Source organism: Hemibagrus wyckioides, linkage group LG25, assembly GCF_019097595.1.
Source record: "Hemibagrus wyckioides isolate EC202008001 linkage group LG25, SWU_Hwy_1.0, whole genome shotgun sequence".
NCBI classification, from domain to species: Eukaryota; Metazoa; Chordata; class Actinopteri; order Siluriformes; family Bagridae; genus Hemibagrus; species Hemibagrus wyckioides.
The window spans coordinates 14,322,765-14,348,468 of NC_080734.1; the positions used below are offsets into that span (position 1 = coordinate 14,322,765).

At 37.0% G+C, this 25,704-nt stretch overlaps 2 protein-coding genes across 2 annotated transcripts; both read right to left on the minus strand.

Annotated features, from left to right (window-relative positions):
• Window positions 1-279: 279 nt before the first annotated feature.
• Window positions 280-9,547, minus strand: chrna2b (cholinergic receptor, nicotinic, alpha 2b (neuronal)). The gene is made up of 6 exons (XM_058379352.1): window positions 8,555-9,547; window positions 6,025-6,176; window positions 4,623-4,667; window positions 4,182-4,291; window positions 2,168-3,335; window positions 280-620 (listed from the first exon to the last, which is right to left on the minus strand). Exons 1-6 carry the CDS (start codon window positions 8,625-8,627, stop codon window positions 495-497), a joined length of 1,674 nt encoding a protein of 557 aa, XP_058235335.1. The 5' UTR covers window positions 8,628-9,547; the 3' UTR covers window positions 280-494.
• A 1,374-nt stretch (window positions 9,548-10,921) lies between these two features.
• On the minus strand, window positions 10,922-17,265 carry si:ch211-142k18.1 (uncharacterized). Its single transcript, XM_058378678.1, has 3 exons — window positions 17,048-17,265; window positions 13,334-13,854; window positions 10,922-12,604 (listed from the first exon to the last, which is right to left on the minus strand). The coding sequence occupies exons 2-3, from the start codon at window positions 13,846-13,848 to the stop codon at window positions 12,463-12,465; spliced, it is 657 nt and encodes a 218-aa protein (XP_058234661.1). The 5' UTR covers window positions 13,849-13,854; window positions 17,048-17,265; the 3' UTR covers window positions 10,922-12,462.
• Between the last annotated feature and the right edge of the window lie 8,439 nt (window positions 17,266-25,704).

The following is a 25,704-nucleotide window of genomic DNA, read 5'->3' on the forward strand; positions in this document are numbered from 1 at the left end:
ATCTTTTTCTCTTAAAAATGTGCTACTTCACACATAGTAGTTTCACAAATCTGGCCTTTAGACACAGGATTTTAAATAAAAGACAGCTCCCTAAAGCTTTTTTTCTCTTAGCAGCTGTTCTCCATGGCCTTGCCAGAGTGTCAGAACATGTCACCTCCTCTAAATCTCGCGGCATCAGAAGTTAATCCATTGGTTCTTCAGAAAGAAAGATAGATGACAGACACAAAATTAACAGACCTGCTTGCACACATGCAGAAGTCTTTTTTTGAAGGTGCCACATTTTATTCATCAGTATTCATTACAATGCTTTATACATTCAAAGATAAATCTCTTGCACAGTGCTGACAGACATTCTGTTTCATTAGGACTTTCGTGCTCTTCAGTCAAATATTTTTCCGTATTATTTATCCACGTGGCACACTCCCTCCCTGTCTGTAATGACAAGTATTTCCACAGCACCCGTCCTGCGTGTCTGCAAGTTTATATAAGTGGCTCTAGATCATGCCAGCCAGCCAGGGGGGAAGGAACAGGCCGATGGTACCCAAAAGACAAACGATGATGAACATCCACAGGAAGATCCGATCAATCACCATGGCAACATACTTCCAGTCCTCTTTAACCTGCATTTAAAGATGAAAGAAATCAAAGAGAGGCAATGTTAGCGTTCTCATCTCATCATCTGTTAGAGTCCTCTCATCTGTCTATTTACTCGTGAGTTCTTTCATCAGAGATGTATCGAGAGGAATACAAGCAGACTAACCAAATGACCTTTAAGACAGGACCATCTAGTAGTTCTACATCAATACAACTGGACATGAGGTTTAATCTTGAAGTTGTTTTCCATTCATCCGAGGGATTGCATCATGGGTGGGTATAATCATGAAGCTCAAAGCATTAGACCACAGATCCACTTGCCCTGACTTTCATAATACAGCTTACCTTGGGACTTTTTTAACATTTAATATAATTGCATGGAGTACATCACAATCCAGTCACTAATTTGATTAATTTGGAATAATTTTGCACAAAATGTATATTTGCTAGTAAACTTTTTTACTAGCGTTGTTAGATCACTAGCATAATGCATTAATGCTTTTCTCATGAGTAAACTTTTATTATTAAATAAAATTTATATACAGTGTTTTTATAAGGCTCATATAAGGTCATGTTCTTTTAATTAAGAGGGATTCAACTGTCTTAATCTTTTTTTACAAATATGATTTTAAAATGATGTTAAAATGTATTTTGTACATATTATATTATATTATATTATATTATATTATATTATATTATATTATATTATATTATATTATATTATATTATATTATATTATATTATATTATATTATACAGTGTAAGAACAGACACATAACAATCAATAGTTTGCATGGCTTCAAATATACTTAGACCTTTAGTTTCAAAAATAAGCTACAGTATTTGTATAAAATTAGTGCACTTCAAATACACATTAAGTGTGGTAAGGTTTCACCTCCCATTCAATCATAGCCCAAGTGGAATCTTATAATAATACAGTCATGGATAATATTCATATGATCATACTTTCTTTCATTAAAGGCCCTGCACACCCATTTTCACACACACATTCCCACCTAGGGGCAATTTAGCATAGCTAATCTTCATCCTTTTTGAAAATCAGATAACAATGGAGAAACCCGGAGGAAACCGGGTAAACCGGGGAAGGACACAACACACTTGTGAAACTCTACATACCCATTAAACTAAGGACACAGAATCTCTGAGGCAGCAGTTCTACCCATTGCACCACCTTGCCACCTCTATTGTTAACTTGTGATTCCTTAAACATTGGCAGTAATCTTGTTTTTCCAAGTTATTAAGTTATAAATATAGACGTAGGTGGAATGCCTTTCAGTGGAATTGTATGAAGTCTTTAAATGTGGCCTTCTCTATTTTCAGTTGTGGGAGTAATTTGATTTTAAAATGCTAAATCTTTACTTCTGGTTGAGATAAGTGCAAGCATATATAAGACAAATCTCAAAACATGACCAAGCATTTGCATTCTCTGTGCAAAATTTTCATTCTCCATGGTTTTAGGGTTAAAAAGTAAACAGCACCATGAGATAAATAATCATGATTTCAAGTGAGCAATGAGATATCTGCCTGTTTAATATTTGTGAATTTTCACTCACACTGAAGTCAGCGTCTTGTGCTCTCAGATGATCTGCTATGTAGTGAACTCCCTCCAGAGCCTGCATGATGCTGGGAGACAAAGAGAATCGCTCGTTGTCTGATTGCCGCATAGTATGGTTCACTCTACCCCCTGTATGCCTGGCACCCAGCACTGTGTCATGTCTCATAGGAGGTCCATGTTTAAGAGGCAGAGAAGAAGAAGGAGGAGGAGGAAGTGGAGGAGAAGGAGTTGGGGTGGACCCAGGTGGACGAGGAGAAGGAGGGCGAAAGGAGAAAGAAAAATTAGAAGACAGTGTACCCAGCTCTAGGTCTTCATAGAAGCATCGTGTGTGTGCTTCCGCATCCTCAGCCACCTCCCTGAACCAGCTGGCTGAAGTGCTTAAACATGATCCAGCAGGAGCTCTGACTGCTCGTGACCTTCGACTTTTCAGGAGCAGCAGCCTCTGCCGACGGCGTCCATAGGGAGCCGGTCTGCGCATGAACAGCCAACGTGGGATGATGTCAAGGAAGATGGTGTGCACCCAACTTGGCATCTTATGGGTGCCTGGTGAGCGGTGGTGCACGTTCAGCACAAACACAGTGATGATAATGGACAACGTGACAAAGATCATGGTGAAAAGCAGGTACTCGCCAATCAGCGGTATGACCAGAGATGTAGACGGAATGATCTCTGTGATAAGCAGCAGGAAGACAGTGAGCGAGAGGAGGACAGAAATGCACAGTGTGATCTTCTCACCACAGTCTGACGGCAGGTAGAAGACCAGCACCGTCAGGCAGGAGATCAGTAGACATGGGATAATCAGGTTGATGGTGTAAAACAGAGGAAGGCGTCGGATGATGAAGAAATACGTGATGTCTGGGTAGATCTCATGGCAGCAGTCATATTTCTTGGTGTTGTACGTCCCCACAGCATTGACAATGGCCCATTCTCCACTCTCCCAGTAGTCTTTGAGGTCCACGGTGGTCTCTAAGCGCTCCAAGTCGATCTTAGCCTTGTCATATGTCCATGAGCCAAACTTCATTTTGCAGTTCTGCTGGTCAAAGGGGAAAAAGGTGACATCAATGCTGCAGGAGCTTTTGTAGATGGCAGGTGGAACCCAGCGGACTTTGCCTGTGTAGAAGAGGTGAGCTTTGGTCATGTGGGTCACCGCAAACTCTCCATCTGCACTGAAAAGCAAACACAAGCTGTGTTTTAGAATATCAAAACCTAACACTCACACCTATTAAGAAATTTCATTCTGTTTTTTTCTACCCATCTTTTGTAACCATGCCATTTTTAGTTCTATTGATACAGTGAAGCTGTAATACCAGTAAAAAACACCAGGTGGTGGTGTTTTGATATGACATTTTAAATATGAGTGTATTAAATAACTTATTGTATTACACTGGTGGTAACACAGCAGATAACCTTGTTTCACCTTCTTCAGTGAACGCCAACTCAGCATTGTCCCTACACTATAGAAAATTCGCCTTAATCATCTATCACACTCACCCTGATGTCCTTACAAGTACAGACACAGTGAAAATAAATAACTAAATAAAACAGTGACTTTGGGCTAATCCCTTGTCCATTGAGAGGGTCACTGCAAACAAGTGGAAAGTTCTTTTAAATTGATCACCTTTATTATTCTATGATGAAACATTTCTATTCTAATTGGGATGATCTCTTCCAGAATGATAATTCCCCCCATCCAATGGCTCACTGATTGTTTTAATGAGTATGGATATTATTTAAAACATATGCTGTGGCCTTCACTATCACTAGATTCTAACTCAACTGAACACATATGGAAGATTTTGGACTGATGTGTTAGACAGTGCTGTTCACCAAATCCATAAAGACATCAGTGGTGAGAATATCTTTTGGAAGGATTGTGTTTATTCCACCAGTTCAGGTCCAAAGACATGAAACATCGCTTTGTGTTTCTCTTCTGTTCCTGGCTCGATATTAAAGTTCTTTTGCTTCAGTAGTTTTCTTATAAATTTTTTTAAGATTAGTTTAATATTACTCACTTGTTGTAAAGAACAATGTCTGGAACCCAGATGAGCTCTGACGGCACCCTGATAGACGTCACATTGTCATAATCACTCGGCTTCCAGCGCAATTTATAGTCATTCCACTCCTGTGAAAGAGGGTAGACGTTATTATTGCTGTTTTTATCACAGTGCAGATTTACCCTTTCATCTTCCCTGAACAGGGTGGGTACTGGACCACTGCAATTCAGTCCCCTTTTTGTCACAGTTAGCAATACACACAAGCTGAGTCTTGCTTTACAGATCTCAATCCCATGAAGCTTTATTAATAATCCAAACTAATAAGATATAACACTCATGCTAATCTGAATTTGAACAATTACATAAAAAAATCTGAACTAGTTTTAGTGGAAGCATTATAGAAAATTCAGGCAAATTTGCTTATAGTGCTTTCAAAAGTTGTTAATATACTTGGCTCACCTGCTTTAACCAGACATTAGTTGTCATCATCTGATTTTTCTCATCCTACAGAGGAAATCAAGAGAGAGAGAGAGAGAGAGAGAGAGAGAGAGAGTAGGTGGGAGAGTATGAGACAGGAAGCTGGGTTTGCTCCAGTAGCAGCATCTGAAGTGTAATATCCTGATGGAGTCTTGTCAAGGAACATTTGACTCATCAGATCTATCAGGTTAAAGGTGATAATGTGGTTTCTGGGGAAATTGATATTACTACCTTGATAGAAATCTATATTTATGTGTCAGTAGCAGATTAGGACACTTCAAAGAAAAATAAATGATATACACATTATATGAATATAGAAATTCTCTTCTCTTTAATTGAACTTGGATGAGGAGGCTATGTGCACTGCACTTCCATAACAGCAAGCTATCTTGGCCAGCCGCAATATCGGAAGCCGCTATATACAAATTCAATACATAATTTTAAGACTCTGCTGACTACTACACATCAGAGCTGTCTGACTAGCAGGCAGGCAAGACATATGAGAGGACCAGATGGTATATACAATGGAAATATTGTGCAAAAACATGCATGGTTAAGTTAAATATACTGGGAAGGCTCTGGGGCACCTGTTCAACAAAGGATAAAATCTGTAAAAGTTTCCACATTGAAACCTCACTAATGCACAGCCTGTTAGTAGACTGGAAATACACCTTCTGCCATAAAATCAGTATCAATATGGCATTTGATTACAAATTCACGAAAGGGTGTTTTATAATCTGGCATATTTCTTTGGTGATGTAGGTCTGCCAAAGAGAAAATTCAATTTAAAAAATCAATCCTGTTTATTTATTTCAGTATTATCTTGTCCTTGTGTTAATGAGCATCTGTCGGTCAAGCATGTCCTTATTTTAAACTAATCAATAGCATGCTACATATCACCTCAAACAATGTCAAACAACGTTTCAGATATATCATTCATGTTAAAACACATTTCAGTAGCTGACCTGTGTTTCTTAATATGATCTCGACTAACATTATCCCAACTAGATAGAAATGAAGTTACAGCTATAATACAGTGGTCTACACTGGTAATCACACAAGATATACAATGTGCCCTGACAAACAGCTGACAAAGAGCTGGGAAGGAGCTGCTCAACCAGCTGCTTGCAAAATGAAGCCTATATTTCACTCACTCTGAGATTTACCATGTAGTCTATTAGTGAACACGACTCAACGTCCAGTATAAGTATTAGCCATGATTTAAATTTTCCGACAAGAAATAATAAATATAGAAATTAATACTAATATTCATGGAAAAACAACAGATAAATGCAAGCATACTTTTATTAATTTTTAGTTCTATGTATATTTCAGGTTGTTGTTTGTTTGTTTGTTTGTTTGTTTGTTTCGCTTTCACAGTTACCACATCAATGAGCTGGGCGATGGACAAGCCAAACTTAACAATGACCACATCTGAGGTATTTGGCACAGGTCGCGACCACTTGTTGTATCCAACGAAAAGCTTCTTGAAGAGTTCGTCCTCAGCATGTGAATGAGTCTTCTCATAACAGGACACTGCCAATACAGTAAAGATTTGTTTCAGACACAGAGACGAAAACAACTTTTTAATACTTCAAGTTTGCAAAATCACCATATAATGTGGTTTAAACTCATACATGATACATGCAAAAGCAAATGCTTTATGAATATTTTTACACAAACATGCATCGCTGACATTAGTGGAACAGTGAGGAAGTCATTCAGCATGAAAGTGATGAGATCAGTGGTGCACAACCTTTGAAACAACATAAAGTCAGTGTCATTTCCATACAATTTCAACATATTTATGCCAAAGGTTCATTTTGTCACGTATTTCACTTGTTGGAAGAGGTCTAAAGAAATCATCCTCTTGGCATATTTTTTAAGCTTTCCTCTGGCTAATATAAATATTTGTAACTAAGCAAAATTGGAATGGCTTAATTAAATTCATGAGGATGACAGTCCATTAAAAGATTAAAGCATATGTCCAGAGTCTACACTACTTACATCAACAGACAGTCTAATCACCCACAATTACACATACCATTGCCCAAAGCCTCTGTGGCCTGTATAAGCTTTTTTCTCCTTTTTTACCTGTTAGCAGATGCAGTAGTAAAGATACATTCCAATATCCATTGTCATTACGATGACATTTTAATACTGGCCAGCGGCTCACAACTTTTACTGTGGTTTGGACAGCACCGAACATATTTAGTAACTAATGCTTTTATTTTTGAAAGGGGTCATGTTCTGCAATCCCCACGTTGCATCATTGCACCTGGTACATCTGTTCTGCCTTACTGTGACTGACAACTTTCTTAATTTAGCAGAAAGATCTTTCGGGCAAAGCAGCAGAATGGCCAAATTCAAGCCTCGGTTCCAAGCTACACAGATCTTAGCACTGATCCCTGGGGTACTGCACTGAACGTGAGAGGCCAGCCGGTCAGCATGGCTGGAGGAGCTCTTGCAGTGTAGTGTGATTAGCTCAGTCTAGCACTGAGCTCCCTGGGGATGGACTAGCTTATCGATTACACCACATTAAATAAATCAACCTCTGAACGAACAGCAGCATCTCATTATCAAGTCAGATTTATGGTCTACATCAAGCTCTTGGCTCTGTAAGGTTTTTGAGGATGGTAAAACATCCTGCTTGTCAGGACTCACTTTATTTGACACAAAAAAACAATTCTGGTTGTTTGTACAGAGACATTTATAATTAGTCAAACTTCTCTAAATCTTTTTTAAAAATATGTTATGTTAGCAATATTGCACCAGAGCTGACTATGTAATCTTAGAGATTTAACATTTAACTGGCAAGGAGCATGAAGTCTTATTTTTGTATTCTACATGCCAATAGATTTACCAGCATTTTGTTCCTACTGAAGATCTGGCAAGGGGATTTGTGAGAGTCTTAGACCAAGCGGAAAGATTCATCTATTGAGATTGATCCATGTGGGGGTAGATCAAGCCTCATAACATGCAAGATCCTGCAATGATATACTACGCCTGTCTGCTTTTGTCTCCCTATAGTTTTGCATGAAACATTAAGTTATAAAATTATGGGTTCTGTACGCAATGGATGCCGTGTACCGTATGTCCAAAACTGTGGGATTTTTTTCTTATTCGCTGGATGACATTCTTGTGCTTTCTGCATGCGCGGTCCCCCACCAAACTGTCAGGCTGCTGAAATATATTCACTCTCCCCTATAAGCTCTACTTCCTAATGGGCTGGCTGCATGCTGCAAAATGGTATGTGGTAGACAGGTAGAGAATGCAAACTTGAGTGGTGTTGAATAACAGTTCAGTCAGATGCAAAGGGTGGAAGGATAAGTCTGGAGACAGGATCTTCCCAGCAGATAAATTTTATTTGTAGAAAGTTGTTCAGATAGAAAAAAAGAAAAAAATGGTAGTGTAGTCAGAGTTCTGCTTCGGTATTGTCCTGAAACTTGTCTCCCTTCCTGTCTAAATATGTGAAATATCCAATATATATTTATAGGTTTTTCAGTCATTTATGCAATAACATGTTTAGAGAGGCTTAGTGGCAAGACATCTCGAGTCAGAACATCCTGGTAAAGAATGTCACATGTAATAAGAATCAGCATCAAGAATATGAAACAGATATTTAAGCAAATAAAATCAAATAATTCCACAGACACAAAATGTAAAAACAGAGCAGTCTACTTTGCTAAATTGTTTTGGAGCTCCCCAGAAATGCACTGAACTGATGAGCCCATGACAAGCAGTTTATGCGAATGTGCAGTGCTGGGAATTCCACGAGCAGGACTGGGATCAAAGGTTTATAAGAATCGCAGCAAAATCAATGTTGTGGCTTTTTGTTTAATTTGCTATATTCCGATTGTCGGACAATAGGAATTGTGTTAAACGTTTTCGCGCAGCGTGTCAGATAAACTTACTTGATTGCCACAGGATGCTCCAGAGCACAGCGCTCCTCAGTGAGACCAGGAGATTCCCAAAGCGCTCCATCATACAGCTGCATTTAGCTCTCCATGTGCGCAGTCAGTGTTTCCGGAGGAACTTTTCCTTCCTTGCCATTCTCTAACGTTTTAGTTTCAGATTTTTTTCTTATTATACATCAGCTCCTTTTAGTGCTGATTGCTTGTTGTAAGCAGTAAAAAAACAACACCAAGCAATCCCTGTATTTAACTCCACGATTACTTAATGTAGCATATTGTATTACTAAAAGTGTATGATCATCCTGAGCGCGTGCCAGTTCTAATACACATCCACAGTTCTTTCATCTTGCTCCCTCCGATATTGCGCTTCCCACTACAAGCAGCCCGCTATAGAGCCCAGGTTAGAGCACCTGTTTACTGCTTAGACTTCGCGCCGACTTTTAGATTTCATCCCAAAATTTCCGACGCTGATCCATATTCGTTGAAAAGTTTGGTAGTCTTGGGCATTTTCCCCCGCGCGCGCGCTTCCCCGTAATTCGGTCCACACTCCTCAGCCTCCCGTCTCCCAGGCGACCATGCTCGCGCTCAATCTGTCCACTCGGAGTGATGTCAGAAAAAGTGGGCGGGGACCTAGCGTGAGGTTTACGGTCAATTCTGCTCACACACACACACACGCACAGTATATTGTTGTACTGTTTTCTTGATCATCTGTAAAGGTGGAATATGAGACTCAGTAAACAACAATACAATTAACATTCAATTGATTCTTAAGTGCAGGCTTATACTATAAGCTTAAACACAATTATTTGCCTTTTGATGTCAAGCTGTGAGAATGTCACCTTGTTATAGTGGTATTTTTCATTTGTTTTAAAGTGCAGTGAGGATAAAGGAGAAAATGGTTTGTTCTTTAATCTTTAGTGACTATATTTTTTCCTGACAGGAATACACCCATCCAGGGACAGCAGAAAAGAACAGTTAGTTAACTGTAACTGACTGGGCTGAATTAATGGTTCTATTAACAATAAATCTCAAACTCGCTCTGATTGGTGGAAGATAACAGGCATTCATTTGTTAGAAAGGAGACTTTCAGTTAAACCTGAGAATTTTACTGGAACACTCTTTATGGAGAAAGGCAGAAAACGTGCCAAATAATGAATTAGTTGCCAAATAATTAATCAGTAAAAGAAAATAGACCATAAGGCAAATATGTTGCATTTTGCTTAGGATGTTTAAACAGATTTGTTTCACATATAAAAAAATAACTCATATCTTTTCATATAATGAGACAGTCAGGGTTGTTAAACATGGTCAGGGATGCAGAGTGATTTTCGATTTATGCAGCTCTTTTAGCTGAATATGGAACTGGATTTAACCTTATAGTCCTATAGCACCATGTCACAGCTAGAGGGCAGAGACACTGAACATATATTTTTGGGGAGGAGGGGAAGAAGGAGGAGGGTACCAAAGTAATAGAATTTTTAAAGTGAAGCCTCTTGCCACCATGATTTTCAACAGGGGAAATAGGATGTGAGCCCTCTCCTATAGGAAATGCAAGCAAGACAACAACATTTTGGGAAGGGAGCAAAATCACAGAGGAATGTGGGATGCTTCTTTGTTTTCCACAAGTGACATCAATTTGCATGATTTGTTTGTCTATAATTAATTTCAGCTGGTTCATAAAGCTACACTGATAAGCAGAGAATTGTTTCTCATGTGGAGCATGACATGACAGCAATAGTGCCGAAAGGTCAGAGTGGTGCTAGCAATTCTGTGGGATTTACTGTCCTCATCTTTACCTTTCTATTATGATAATTATGGCACTATTTTTCTGTGAAGGATAAAATAGGCTGTAGATGACTGAGGCAACTATTGATCATGGTGATGATGATGATGATGATGTTGATGATGATGATGATGATAATGATGTTTTTTACTTTTTCAACATAGTCCAGCACAGGGATAGATTTGTAAGTTCTGGGCCCCTGGGCAGGAAATGTCCACACCCTGTACGAACCAGTGCACATTCCTAAACCAAAACCCAACACAGGCTAAATAAAAGGCTTAGATTACTACATTATACATCTCTTATTAGAATTTGAACAGTCTCTGTGCCATACAGAAAGTGGTATTACTTTAGAGTAATAGGCAACTGGTAACACACTTCGTGTGCCCTTATGGTTATCCATGCTTTTATTAATATGTTTATCAAACACATTCAGACCTACAAACAAATAACATTTCTGAAATTATTTAAAATTCTATTACATCACATTCATCGGCATAACTCATTTACTTCAAGACACATTACATATTTTTTCTGTTTTATTTAGTTTATTAAATTAAATTACTCTTAGTGTACTTTCTAACTTTCTGTGCTGCTGTAATATGTGAATTTAAAGCTATCTATCTATCTATCTATCTATCTATCTATCTATCTATCTATCTATCTATCTATCTATCTATCTATCTATCTATCTATCTATCTATCTATCTATCTATCTATCTATCTATCTATCTATCTATCTATCTATCCTTTCTAATGGTCCTGGGCACTTGTCCAAAAGACTTAATCACTAATCTGTCCCTGCTCCAGCCACTCTGTCCAGCCAGAGCATAAATTCCTTTTGCAGTTTATAAGAAGACCTGTCCATTGCTAAAATTGGTGTATGCAAAATGCAAAATAAAAAAATAAAGCAAAATAAATAAATAAAATTCTAGCTAGATGCATCCTCATTTACATTTGCTCTGACACAAAGAGGCTGAGTGAGAGAGAAAGAAGTTTTTTTTTTACTTGTGTGTTAAATAGTTTATTCACCACAGAAGCTAGCAGAGATAATTGTGAAAATTGGTTAATAGGGGCAGTAAAACTCGCTTGACCTGAATTCTTATTTTATGTATTTATGCACTATTTGGAAATAGTTGTGGCTTGTAATAGGCTATAATGATTTTATGACTTCAACAAACATTTCTGTAACACCTTAACCTCTCTATCTAATGACTCAGTTACTGACTTTCTTCAGTTTCTATTATGAATTATTCAGTAATAACAAAAAAAAACAAAATAAAAGTGAGGAGTCAGGAACTGCCAACAGCTCCTGGAAGTTTCAGAGATCAGAACAAAGAAGAAGAAGAAGAAGAAGAAGAAGAAGAAGGGCTGTTTTGATATTTAGTGCACTTCATAATTCTGATTTCATATTTGCACTTTATTAAAAAAAAAAAAACTGTGAAGACTGAGGATAAATGATCACTTTATTCTGTACATAGTGATATACCTATATGAAAAAGATAATGTGCTAAAGCATGGAAATAGAGTATAAAGTCAAGAGCTTCCAGGCACTATCGTCTAGTAATAAAGCACACATACATTCCGCACACAGCCCATTTACAGCTGGCCAACATAAATCATACTTGCACAGTGTTTCATTATGATTAATAGAGAAGAATTAAACAATGGCAATAACAAGCACCCTTTCTGCTTTGGCTGCCAGATGAGGCTCTATTTGTTTTTCTATGACCTCACTGTCATTTCTCTTTTTCTTCTCCCAGCACACATGTATCTGCGCTGACTGAGGCGCCCAAGCTGTCCGCTCTCCATCTGTACCTTAGCACCAAGAAAGCCATAACACTTAGCTAGCTGCCTATAATTCAAAAACAATTGCAAAAAGAAAACAACTTTTTGCACTTTTCTGTCTATTTTTACCTAGACCATTTTAATTCACAAATTTTCAAACTTGTGCAAAGCTTTGGACTTTTAACCTAAATCATAATTACATGATTTTCTAGGTGTTTAGTTAGCGCACCATTGAAAATCACTTAAATATTAAATTACCCTCTTAATGCCGCTTTATCCTCATGTCATTCGAGGATGTTACATTTCAGAAACACAACAAGTCTTCTTTCTGTAGATTTTACGTCCTTTTCAGCTTTAAGCTCTTTCTCATCTGCTCGCTTATCTGCAGGTGAAGGGTTCGTGAGGAGGTCTCCAGTTGCTTGGCGATGTCTGTCGTGGCACGTAGCATCCTTTCAAAGGTCAAAGACTCTTCGCTGATTCTTACAGAGAGACACAGAGCAGAGGTTTCAAAGTTTTTAAATTCTGTTTAAAAAGGAAAGGCATGCGCAGAGGGACTCCAGCATGGTCCAAAACTGCTTTAAATTTAGAGGCCTGAGAAGGGCTAAACCCACATTCCTTCCAACTGTTAATGCAGATGATGGAAAACCCAGAGAGCAGAGACAAGCAAATCAGCACAAGCTGGTCTGGGGCTTCTTTTTTTTTACTATCATCACTGAATCTTTGAGTTAATAGTATATACAGAAGTAATAATAGCTAGACACAAGACACTCTACTAAGTCTACTGATTATTTAACTTCTTTGCTATTGCCAATCTGAAATATAAAATAAATAAAATGCTGAATTTTAATATGAAGCACAGAATTTTCTTAATTAAAATAATTCTTAACTAAATGTATAAAAAAAAAAAAAACTTTAGGTTTTTATATTCTTTGCCATTAAAGGGTTAACTTTCCTTTTCCCTGAAAAACTTTAAGGGTAGAAATTATATAAATTGACTTCAGTTCTCTCCTCCTAAGAGAAAGCATTCACCCACAATTGGAGGTATTTTAAACCTTTCATCAATAACAAATTGGTTAGAGATGGATTGTTTGCTTTTTTATGCTGTGGCCAGACTTTTCTGCTTATGTTCAACAATCAGTAGTTTTTAAGACCACAACTATGTACACATAGTTCTGGTACTTTATAATTATTAGATTAGTTCTACTTACTTCTGAATTCCAGCAAGGTCAGCTCCTTCTAGCTGGTTCTCCAACTCCTCAGTTGCTTTTTTCAGTACTCCCACACAACTTGCATGATTCTCCTTGATCCCAACAATATTTTCTTGAATAATCTCTTGATAGCTCTGATCCCCCATTTCTGCTCCAACAAACTGGATCAGATTCTCCATCACTGCCTGATTCCCATGCTGGAGGGCTTTCAGATAAGCCATCTCCTCTTTGGCCACTTGTAATCGCCTGGATATAGCCTGGCTGGTGTGGAAATTGACCGAGCAGCCATCAGCTTTACTGTCTGGAATGACTTGAAAAAGCGGCTTGGTCCAGTCTGTGCTCCCAGGGTTGGCTGGATCATTACAGACTGTGTTTGGAATAGGAGTCGACGTAGTGGTGAACAAAAGCTCTGGCATATTGCCTGATCCCCAGTCCCCTCCATCACCACTCTGGCAGTGGCCTAGTATCAGTGTGGCTATGAATAGCAATGCACACAGCATCCAGCGCTGCTCCATTATGGCCTAGGAAAGAGAATTGGTTCACTATGTTGACCTTACAAACCTGTAAAGAGTTATAAATGAGACCGTGACAGCTGAGAGATGTAAGAGCTTTTCAATCTAGTCAGCAACCACCAGAGTATTCTTCAACATATTAAGGTGTTTTTGCCAAGACCTGACCTCAGCAAAGAAATACATAATGGGTTAATAAATTATGTTTGACTTGAAGCTCCACAGAGACCATTAGATTTCTAAATCTGGCCTGGAAGAAAGCAACCACAATTTGAGCAAACATCAGAAATGTAAGCTTATCAGAGGCTTGTGTGTGTGTGTGTGTGTGTGTATGTGTGTGTGACAGAAAAAGACATAAAAAGAAGGACAATTTCGTAGCTCAGAAGGTACAGCCAAAACCACTGAATCTTAAAGAGGACCTCATCTCATTTCATGTGGATGTTGTAACTCTTTTGACTTTGGTGTTGTAAGAGGTCAGCACTACACTCAGCCTTATATCTGCCTACGTTTGGAACATGTGGCGTGAATTTCACAGTTTTTATGTGCACTGAGCGGTTTAACATGTGCTTATTCTGAGGTATTCTGTGTGAGAAACCTAAGAAGGGCAGACTTTTTGTGTGCTCTGTCAGTATATAGAAGTAAATCTGAGCTTACTTTCAGGGAAAAACTGCTCAAGGAGAACGGTGCAGGTAATCAATCAACAAAAAGTCCATTTCCTTGGATGTACAAGGTCAGTTTGGGGCACAAATAAAAAGCGAAATAAATAAATAACCTAGGGTTTAAGAATAACAGCTTGATGCTTCTGCAAATCCGGTCCACAAAGCCCTGATCCATGTTTTTGTATCAGACCTTGCTGTAATGACATTAAGCCGTTCCCACTTCAAGGATGATCTTTCAAATCTTGATAATTACATGTCAGTATGCTCAGGATTTGTGTTTGTAGATAAGATAGATACACTATCCTGCATCAACTGTGATAAATGACTTCACTTCATTAAAAAAATGAATATGTATTTTGATGATTTATAGCAAGTACCACCAATAATGTTTTGGTGCACGTAGGGTCATGTAAAGCTACAACGCAGCTTAAACAGGATTTTAGGAGGAACCTCTTCATCACCTTTTCATCTTAATCACATCGTTTCCTATATCTCTTCCACTTTGCTTGCTTCTCCATGACTGACCTGTCTACCCTTCAATGCCTCACCACTGATCAACATACAGCATGGTAACTTGTCTGAAATGTGATAGCTGTCTGTGAGTGATGGAAAATCATACTGAGCAGCTCACTTTCATGCCAATGTTGGGATTTTTAGGTTTACGCTGTAAAAAAAAGCAACACTCATTCTTCAGCAAATGCATTAAGTTTTGAGGGTTTCTTTTAATATACTGATAATCTTGTGTATTAGATGTTCAAGTTACAGTGTTGTACACTATATTATTCTCATATACGTACGCTCTAAAGCCATAAACCAGGATTCCACTCTTGCATTTGCATAAAAAGCTGTGCAAGCTGTGTTTTCTGTTCTGTTTCTAATTATTAGGAAAAGTGAAAAGTCACTTGAGTTGAAGGGGCAGAGGAAGTGATACGCTGCTTCCAAATTATCCCACTGATACTATGCACTAGAAGTATGTAAACTTATTAGTGAAGAAAAATGACATACTTTGGAACATATAACAAAAGAATATGCATTGCATTTCACCATTTCTTTATTTATTATTCCTTATATAATATTTATACTATATAATTAACTTTGCATTTCAAAAGTCATAGTAGATCATCTGGGTACCTTTGGGATGCTTATTTCAACACACTATGATTTGGTATACAATAATTCGAATCTCAGATACTATTAAGGATGGATAGTCTGTGAATTGGGATGCAGCATTAGTAAATGAACAGCCTCCTTGTAAATCCCTATAGACTCCTATAGCCGGTTGTTCAATCTGATGATTGGTGTGTGTGCTGTTTGGATGGCAGATCATATCAGTTACACAGCACTTGATCGTAATGAAGCTGTGATGTCACAACTAAATTACGAACTGTTTCACAGTTTCAACCAAAAATCCTTGACTCCTGCATGGAGAGAGTAATTCAGGGCAAGGCATTTTGAGCAGCACTGGATTAGTATAAAATCAATGCAATTACGGACAATTCACAACTCATTTACTTTATCTCATTTATCAACATATAATGGAACTTGCTCTTCTGTTTCTGCTACATCACAATTCTGTAAGCTTCAAATGTCTCGTATAATAGAAATGAAGATAAGAAATATAATTGAGGGCACAAAAGGCTTCTGCTTCTGACCTTTACGTTTCCTTGGGTTCTGTTTAGTCTGCCAGCACATTGTGCTATATAAGGATATAAATGCCAAAGCAGTTTAATGAAGTAGTTAATAAAACATAAATGTAGTATGAATCCACACAAATAGAAGGCCACTATTAACCTCAAAGTATTCGTAGAAAATTGTGCCACGGCGTCTTTCCTGGAATGATGAGGGGAAAACTAATCAGCATGTTTTATACTGAATGCCAAAGATACAGCTGGGTGAGAAAATGTCATACCCCTATGAACAACACAAAGAAAACAACTATAAAACCACCTACAACAAAATGGCCAAATAGTGTGCTAAGAAATTAATGATTAAAGAATGTTTATGGTACCTTTTTTTGAATGGGGATGTTAATATTCTCTCATTTGTGCTGGCTTATAGTGTCTTGTTTCAATGTACATTCAAATATTAGTTTCACCCACATAGAATTGCTTCCAAATTGTAAAATAGAGACTCATTTGTCCTATGTTCATTCAGAAACCATCAGATTTATTGTCATAGTCAACAGTATAGCTATTTTCGACATTTCTTCTGTTCATTCTTTAACTAAATGCATAGCAAAATAATAATGTTTTAGGGCACATATTGTTATGAGTAAACTATTGCCCAAAAGATATTATTGTTATATCAGTCCATTTCTGTAGAACCTTTAAGGCTTCCAAGTCTGCCCAAGTAATATACTCTCTTAAGACTTATACACTTTATACACAATTTAATACCTGAATGACTGTAGATATATAAAGAGATACCATTTTAAGTCATTCTTCTTCCTCCTCTTCTGTTTCTTCTTCTTTTTCTATTTTTCCCATGTGGCTCAAGAAACAAGAAAACTCACAAGGCTAACAAGAACAAAAGTTTAACAAACTTACCCAGTGCAGCCTGTAAGACCAGATTCTTCAGGGGCTGAATGGTAGCACAGAAAAAACTCAATCCATCAATGACTTCATTGCTCTTGTTGCAGCATGAAAGTTTGCAGAGTTGGCTTGGAAGCTCAAATGTCTTTAACTCTGCCTGGTGCCTACTGTTTGGTAACTACTTTTACAGTTGAGGCAGGAAGAAGGAATGAAAGAGGGAGACAGAAAAGTGCAGTAAGAAGGAAGGAAGGGGGGGGGGAGTGTTGATCTAATACACATCTGCACTGAGCTTCTAGACAGAGTGAAATTTAGCGGACCAAAGGAAAGACTTTTTATGGCTCCTTTCAATTTGAAACAGCTGGTTTTAGTCAAACTGCTCAAAAAGCATTACAATGTGACTGGTATGTCATCATCATCATCATCATTAATAATAATCACCTTATTATTACTGATAACAACAACAACAACAACAACAATAATAATAATAATAATAATAATAATTAAAGAGTTCTCTAGCTTAATAAGTTGCAACCATTTTTAGGTTCTTTTTTCTTCTAGCAAGAATCTTTTCTTTTCTTCCTAGTAAGTTCAGATACACTACTAGTGACTAAGCTTCAGTCTGTGCACAGTGATAGACACGTTACTCGCCTTACTGCTGATAGACTGACAAGTACAACAAAGTTGGGAAACTGACGATAACTCCACAGACCTCTGTGTGCTTGACCAAATATCTCAAATTTCACTGTTGTACTGCAGCTCTGTAACATTATATTGTATTGTAAATGTGTCCAGCACCTCGGCCCTTTGTTAATCACTAGCCTCTAGAGTAGTGATTTGACTGACACACTGGATTGAATGTGATGGCAATTGAAATGCAATGAACTGGTCATCACATGGACTGCCAACACAGACGCTCTGTGTAGGAAAGGACAGAGCCAGCTGTACTTCCTAAGAAGGCTGGCTTCCTTTAACATCTGCAAAAAGCTACTGCAGATGTTCTATCAGACTGTTGTGGTGAGTGCCCTCTTCTATGCGGCAGTGTGCTGGGGAGGCAGCATAAAGAAGAAGGACACCTCACGTCTGGACAAGCTGGTGAGGAAGGCGGGCTCGATTGTAGGCTCAGAACTGGAAAGCCTGACATCAGTGGCAGAGAAGAGGGCGCTGAGCAGGCTCCTGTCCATCATGGACAATCCACTGCATCCACTGTACAACATCATCTCCAGACAGAGAAGCAGCTTCAGTGACAGGTTGCTGTCACTGCCCTGCTCCACTGACAGAATGAGGAGGTCGTTCCTCCCCCATGACATGCGACTCTTTAATTCCACACGGGGTGGGAGGAGTCAGTGCTGACACTACTCTTCTCTCTGTACTGGATTGTACAATAAAACACACACCACACACTACACACATTACACTCCAGTTTATACAGAACTCTCAATACAGAGATTTGCACAGAACTCATAAACACGCAGTTTTTGCACATAACAGTTTTTGCACATAGAATCGGTCTGTAACCTTAAACACTTGTCTTGCACATTACTTGTTTTTCATCTAGTTCTCCATATTTATTCCTAAATCTCTGTATTTAGTATTTTTCTGATATATTTTCTTATATTGTTATATTCTGCTATATTTTGTAATATTTTATATTTTGTTATTTGATATATTTTTTGTTATATTTTTGTACCCTAATTTGGGTATTTTAGAATTTTTGTTAAATTCCTTCCTATTATATCTATTACCTGTGTTTGTGGATACTGCTGGAAACTGTGAATTTCCCTTTGGGATGAATAAAGTATCTATCTATCTATCTATCTATCTATCTATCTATCTATCTATCTATCTATCTATCTATCTATCTATCTATCTATCTATCTATCTATCTATCAAATATGATTAAAATGGAAATGATTGGTATTTCATGGAAACAGTTATAGCAAGCACTGGAGGTACGTATGTGTATAGATACTGTAGTTGGTAATACCAGACCATTGTTAAATGAATTATATATTGCATTTATAAATGTATTGTAACCACCAGCTAAAAAAACATATTTTCACTTGCTAAAGTTTACACCCAACCTTTAGAAAGGCTTTAAGAGAAAGCCTGAGATTCATCAGACCAGCGCTCGAGAAAGAACTGCACTGTGCTGCTTTATTGCACCTGTCATTACTGATGAGTCCATTCTCCAGAGAGAGAGAAACATAAGACAAGGAAAAAGCACCTTTCCATCATGTGACTAGTGAAACTGCAACATGTGACGTTCAAAACGTTTTCCTGCTACAAGAAAAGACAAGATCCATAATTTTATTCTGTACATGTATACAAGCCATTGATTATATTACACATGATGAAGATTTATTGTGTTTAGATTCTAAGCATGGTTTTCCTTCTTCTTCTTCTTCTTCTTCTTCTTCTTCTTCCAAACTTATTACATCTGTTTTTAGTGCAATACTTTTTTTTTCTTATATCATAACAAAGAATCATTGCAGGATTAAATCCATCCAAATAATAAGCCAAGAAAGCCATTTCTGCCAAAACTTAAGGATTTTATTACATTTCATAGATTCGGAGCTACACACAGAGTAGCACAGATATATATTCTTTAGATGCATATGTACACATTAAATATCTGTCATACTGAATACACAGGTTAGGTCACAGACAATGAATGATGATGATGATGGACTTGCTGTATGTTTTTCATCCTTTTAGTGATAAATGTGAGTAATGTAATCAGCAGGAAACAGGGAATTCTTTCAATAAATGATTACACTGATGAATAAAAGTAATTAGATTTGATGGTACAAAATTATTCACACTTGAGCGTTTCAACAGTTCATCAATCATCAAGAACAAATAGGCTATGAACACTAAAGACTCACTAATTAATTAAAAACACCAAATGTGCAGATTTGTGAAAAGCAGCTGAATTCCGAAGGCTGAGAATTTCTAGCCCTTGTATTCAATCGTGCAAAACTGATATAGTACATGATAAGTAATGCCCACTGGATATTTTATGAAAACAACTTGTGTGTAAGTATTTAGCTACTAGTACAGTACTGCAGAAGTGGCATACATGGTGGCACTATACCACAAAACATGGTTGTAAGAAATGGGACAAGATTTTAAGACATGGAAGACATGTTTATGGAAGAAAAACAACTGAAATTTTGGCCATTTGATCAACTTGCTTTCACTTGAGTAGGATTTTAACACATTGTCTGCAATGAGTGGTATTTTAGTTTTACCCCTGGTAACCTGAAATATATTTATAGGTATATGTATCACTCATTGGAAAATACCTCAGTGCTTTTGAAAAATTGTAAACAGACAGCGAGTCAGGACTGTACATGCTATGCTCTCACCTTGGCCACAGAAAAAAAAATTGCCACGGGTCAGCAATGTTCCCTTTCTGCACTAACATTAGTTAGTGTCACTTTCAAAGTCAGACAGCTAGAAAGTCAGCACCCTCAGCACACACCTTTTGTCTGGGTGCTTTTAAAGTAGCCAGTGATTATACATTGTCTCTGTGCAGCCCAACACATTGTGACATCGCAACAGTGTCAAGAACAGCTTAATAGCCAGATGGATGACGGACAACCTTCACTGGTTGATGTTTTCTGACCTTGTAATGTAGGTTAATTCCCAGTTCTGGAATGCTAACAGTTCCAGCAAGCATAAGGGGATCGTAAATGCATCAGCAGTATCAGTCCTTGCATCCATAATAGATACGGAAACCGTGCATGCACAGAAAGCAGAGATGACTAGCGAAATGCAGGCCAGTAATACTAATGAGAGAAAACTGACTCAAGGATAACAGACAGCATGGATATCCATAATATTCTGTTTAAAAAAATTGCAAAAAAGCATATCACAGAGGCAGAAAGAAATGGGAGGAGATTCTTCCCAGCAATTATAAAGCAGAAAGATGAATAGACTGGAGATTGAAAACTTGGAAAATCTGTTGAAGTATGCTAAATGTATGCTAATAATTTGACACACCATTGCACATAGTGATAATTTAAAAATTCTATGGAGATTAAATGGGTAGAAAGAAAAGTGAAAGGTTACCCTAAGGTTTCTAAGAGAGGTAACCAGCAGCCTCAACCTCATAAGTTTGCTAGCTCCATATCTCCATATCACATTCAGGTAGTCTGCATGAGGCAAGAAGAAGAAATGGAAAGATGGCTGTAGGCAGTGGTATTTATTGCAAATATGTCTTGCAAATTATTGCATTACATGACTTTGATCTTGGTGCTCACACGATCAAAGAGGTTTCCAGCTTTTCCCCATGTAGTTGTACAGTTAAATGCAGAGTCTTAAAACTGAAGCTGAAGGAAATTATGTTATTCATGTCTCACTCTATTGCACACAGTGCTAAACTTAATAATTCAAGATAGATTATTTTATGTACATGCCTTATCACCTTTTCTCCCTCTTCATCTTCTTTGTATCTCTGTTCTCATGACTCTCACCTTGCAGGATATTCATTTTGGGAGTACTTTATATCCTTTATAATGCCGTCTGTGTGATCTATTTATTGTTTCCTAAACGCCAGTAAAACCTGTAAATCGAGCGAGGAGAGAGATTCACTATGTTAAAGCAGATATTATTTCAGATTGAGTGAATATTAGGCAGTTGTGCCATTGGTTCAGATTTGAATGCGCATCATCTTTTTGGTTTTATCTATGATGGTTTAAGATCAGAGAGAAACCAATTAGTCTGTATTGTATATTGCCAATCCATTAAATGCACTCTGAGTTCTCATATCTGCCTCCATAGATGATTAATTGTTCTAAAAAGGCTCGCTGACAGCTTACTGAGCTGTATAATGTATTTGTGAAACAGATGCATATCTCCCTGCTCCATATGATGAAAAAAGGAACGAGCTACTGGCTGCAGAGGATCAGAAATTACACTCGTCCTTTTTGGAGAGTTATTACTTCCAGTAGCGCAGGGAGGGAAGTTGGTGTGTGTTTTATGTTGTTAGAAGGATGACAAATGCTTTATAACAGTATGAATCTAGTGAAGTGGTTAAACTCTGTCATTCTTCTCCCCAAGGTTAACAGCCTCCCTTTGGCTCATAGTTAAACTCTCTTCAAAACACACTGTATAAGACTGCTTGGAACCATGTGAGAATACAACACAGTGAGTTCAGCATTATAACGCACAACAAGCCCATACCTGCATACAAGTCAAGGGAAGGTAATACATCTACTAAAATCTCTGTCTTTACATTTAGAAACAAGAAATGATTTATTAAATCGATCTGTAATCAAATTGTTAGTAGCTTTGTTACCAGGTCTGTACATTAGAATGTAGATATATATTATCAAAACCATCTATAACACACGGAGAATGGTGATGGAACTGAAACAATAAGGCAGGAGGAATGCTGCTTGGTATTAAATCAGTTATGGGTAATGCACTGCTAGCCCTCCTGCCCAGCTGTTCGGCTATATAACAACGTTGCTGTGTTTTTGTTTCATTGGATATACTCTAACAAAAGTACATTTGGAACCCAGAGGGACAGCTGCACTTCTAATAGTGACAGATGTATAAATTTCTCTCTCTACACTGCTGCTTGAAAAATTGCAGTCAGGGGAATAAAATTATTTTTAAAAAGGAGGGAAAAAATGGTACTGAATGAACGATAATTGCTAGCATCTTTAACTCTTGTGTGTCCAATCAGCATTACATCTTGTTTTCAATTTCATCAACTTTTCTTTTTAATCCCATACCTCTGGGATTACTCTCTCATACTACTGGACATTATTTTGAACAAACAGAAATGAGCAATGAAAACAGGTTCGTTCTGATTAAAACAAACAAACAAAAAACTACAACACTACTTACACTACAACAACAACAACTAATAATAATAATAATAATAATAATAATAATATACAACTCTACAAACTGTTGTGAACAGCTTTCTGTGATGTATCTCTAAATATGTGGTGTAATTTATTTTTTATTATTAATTAGTTGGCAAATCACAATGTATAACATATACTTTATGTGTTGGGTTGTTAGTATTCCTAACTGGAATTGAACTGACAGTGATAAAATAATGGATGTAATTTTGGATCACTTTATTACCCTTATTCACCTTATTCAGGCATTACTGAAGTGCACTTCCTCTAAATGGTGTTAAGGGCTTTGCTCAGGACAATGCTGCCTACTGGCCTATCTCATGTTTCTATAAAACCAGCTGATGAAAGAGAAATGCTCAGAGTCAAAAGGCCATCCTCTGTAAACGTATCATGAAGTACAGTATATGAAGGGTATGTGATTGCTTTGTAATTTAATACACAAATCTATCCACCTGAACTAACGGGAATTGCCCTGGATAATAGTTCAGCTACAGACAGAGGTGTCCTATTTTATATTACAAACATTTAAAGCACCATCTTTATTGTTTTAAACGTTTTAAATAAGGTCTTTAATAAGGTCACATAATTTTATTCACATAATAATCTATCACATCCTGAACAAATCAAGCTCTCCCTTGTTTTCTCAGCTATAAATGATTTAAACAAATGCCTTAACCGGTTGCATATTATAATACAAATTTGCTGCAATGTAAAATGATATATTAGGTCCATAATGCTTTGAATGAAAGTTTCAAAGTAAATATGGTATGTTCACAGTGTGGTGGCCTTCTAACCGCTCTTCCATTTATTACTGCTAATTTTGGACACTGAAATTAATAAAACATTTCTTTTTGGCAGCAGCGTTCTGGGCTCTGGAGAGTGTGATGGCATTTGATTGGCTGGGGTTAATTAGTAGCGTTTAGGTGAGGACTGAATCCCTCTCAGCCACCACTCTGAGAGATTGCCGGTCTAATGGCTGAAATAGAAGGCTCTGCACCTTGGACACACTCGAGCTCCATTACGCTGATTGTTGGCTGCACATTTATGCTGGCAAGCGTTACACACTGTCCTCACATTTACCTTACTGCTTCTCCGTGCTCTGATCCTGCATCCAAATAAAGAGACAGCAGAGACATTTTGTCAGGTTTATGGGTTTGATGCATGATTTTTTATGTGTAGTAGAGTATTATGAATTACTAAATCATTACATAACATGTCTATTAACCACTTAATAATTATCAAAATGCTAACTACTATACTATCTTCTATATCACAACCATTTTCAATTTTAACATGGGTTCAGTAATAAACATTCATTAATAGTTATAATAACATTAAAACATTTAAAAAATAATCAAATTAAACCTTAATTACAGTAATGAAAACTAACACACTCTTTCCTATATTAATTACTATTTTAAATATTAAAGATTATAATAGGAATTGCTGTTTAAAAATATATTGATGTCTATGATATCATTTTATGACAAGTTTAAGTAAATGTTTTATAATAATTAATGGTTATTTGCCACTTATTCGCCCAAGGCTGATACAGTCGACTCTTTATTTCTAGTAAAATATCTTTGCTTGTTTCTTTATTTCTGACTCCTTATTTTAAATACAAGCATGTCACAATGTGTCCTTTTTAAATGTATTGCTAAACCAGTATTAGTGATGTTCTTTATGACACCTTATAATTGCGTAAACTTAATAGTGCCAACAGAGTAAGCACTGTGTGTCCTTTATGTCCTTTCTTCTAAAATTGAAAACTATTTAAAAATATTTCCCCAAATAAACATTACCTCAGTTCAGTTAAATTTTATTTGTGTAGTGTTTTAACACAATGGACATTGTGGCCAAGCAAAAATGAAGATATTTGTAATGTATATTTATCTTTAAATACATATAAACCTTAGTTATTCTACATTTTGACAATTATTGTAAAGTGTAAAACATGTTAATTAACAATCATTACTTAATCAGAAACCTTAGTCCCAATTTGTTATCCTTATTCAAAAGAATATCACACACTCCTCTTAATACTTCATAAAATTTATGCATTAGAGTGATGACTAGACTATTATGAATAGAATAGTGTTCATATTCACCATAAGGTGTAATGAGTTATGGTTTGTCAATACTATGGTTGGTTAACATTACTCATTAGTAATTAATTATTGTTAATCAATGCTTAGTAATCATTCATATTGATTTACAAAGTGTAATCTACTAGTTACATGTCTGTTCATTTTATTTAGCAATAATTCAAGAGTTCATTCATTTTAGTTGCCCATTAACTAAAAAAAAAATAGCTAGCAGGCTTTTCTATAGTTCAAGCAACAAGTGTCTTATGCTTTGTGCCCAAATATGTGCAAAATCTTGTTATAAACCTACCAGTGGAAAGTGTCAAATTATTTAGTGTGGAGAAATGAAAGATAATATAATGATTATGAATTTTATTAGTAAGTTTATTAGTAAATGTATTTATTTTGTTTGTATGTTCACACTGAAAAGCCAGATCTATCAAAAACAGAGCTTCAGAGGTTCAGGCAATACGTTTCAATATTTGAGACCAGTAGAGTGGATTAATGGGGTAGAATCAGTATCTTGTAATGGCAGATCTGCTGATTGACTGATTGATAAACTAGCCATGAGAGAACGGTCTTCCATCTCACATAATGCAACAATTTTTGAAATGTTATCAAGCATGTAAGAGAGAGGTGTCCAAGCAGAAGCCACACCTTAGTCTATTGAAAGCCATGATCAACTGATTAATAGTTGGAATTAAGTGTG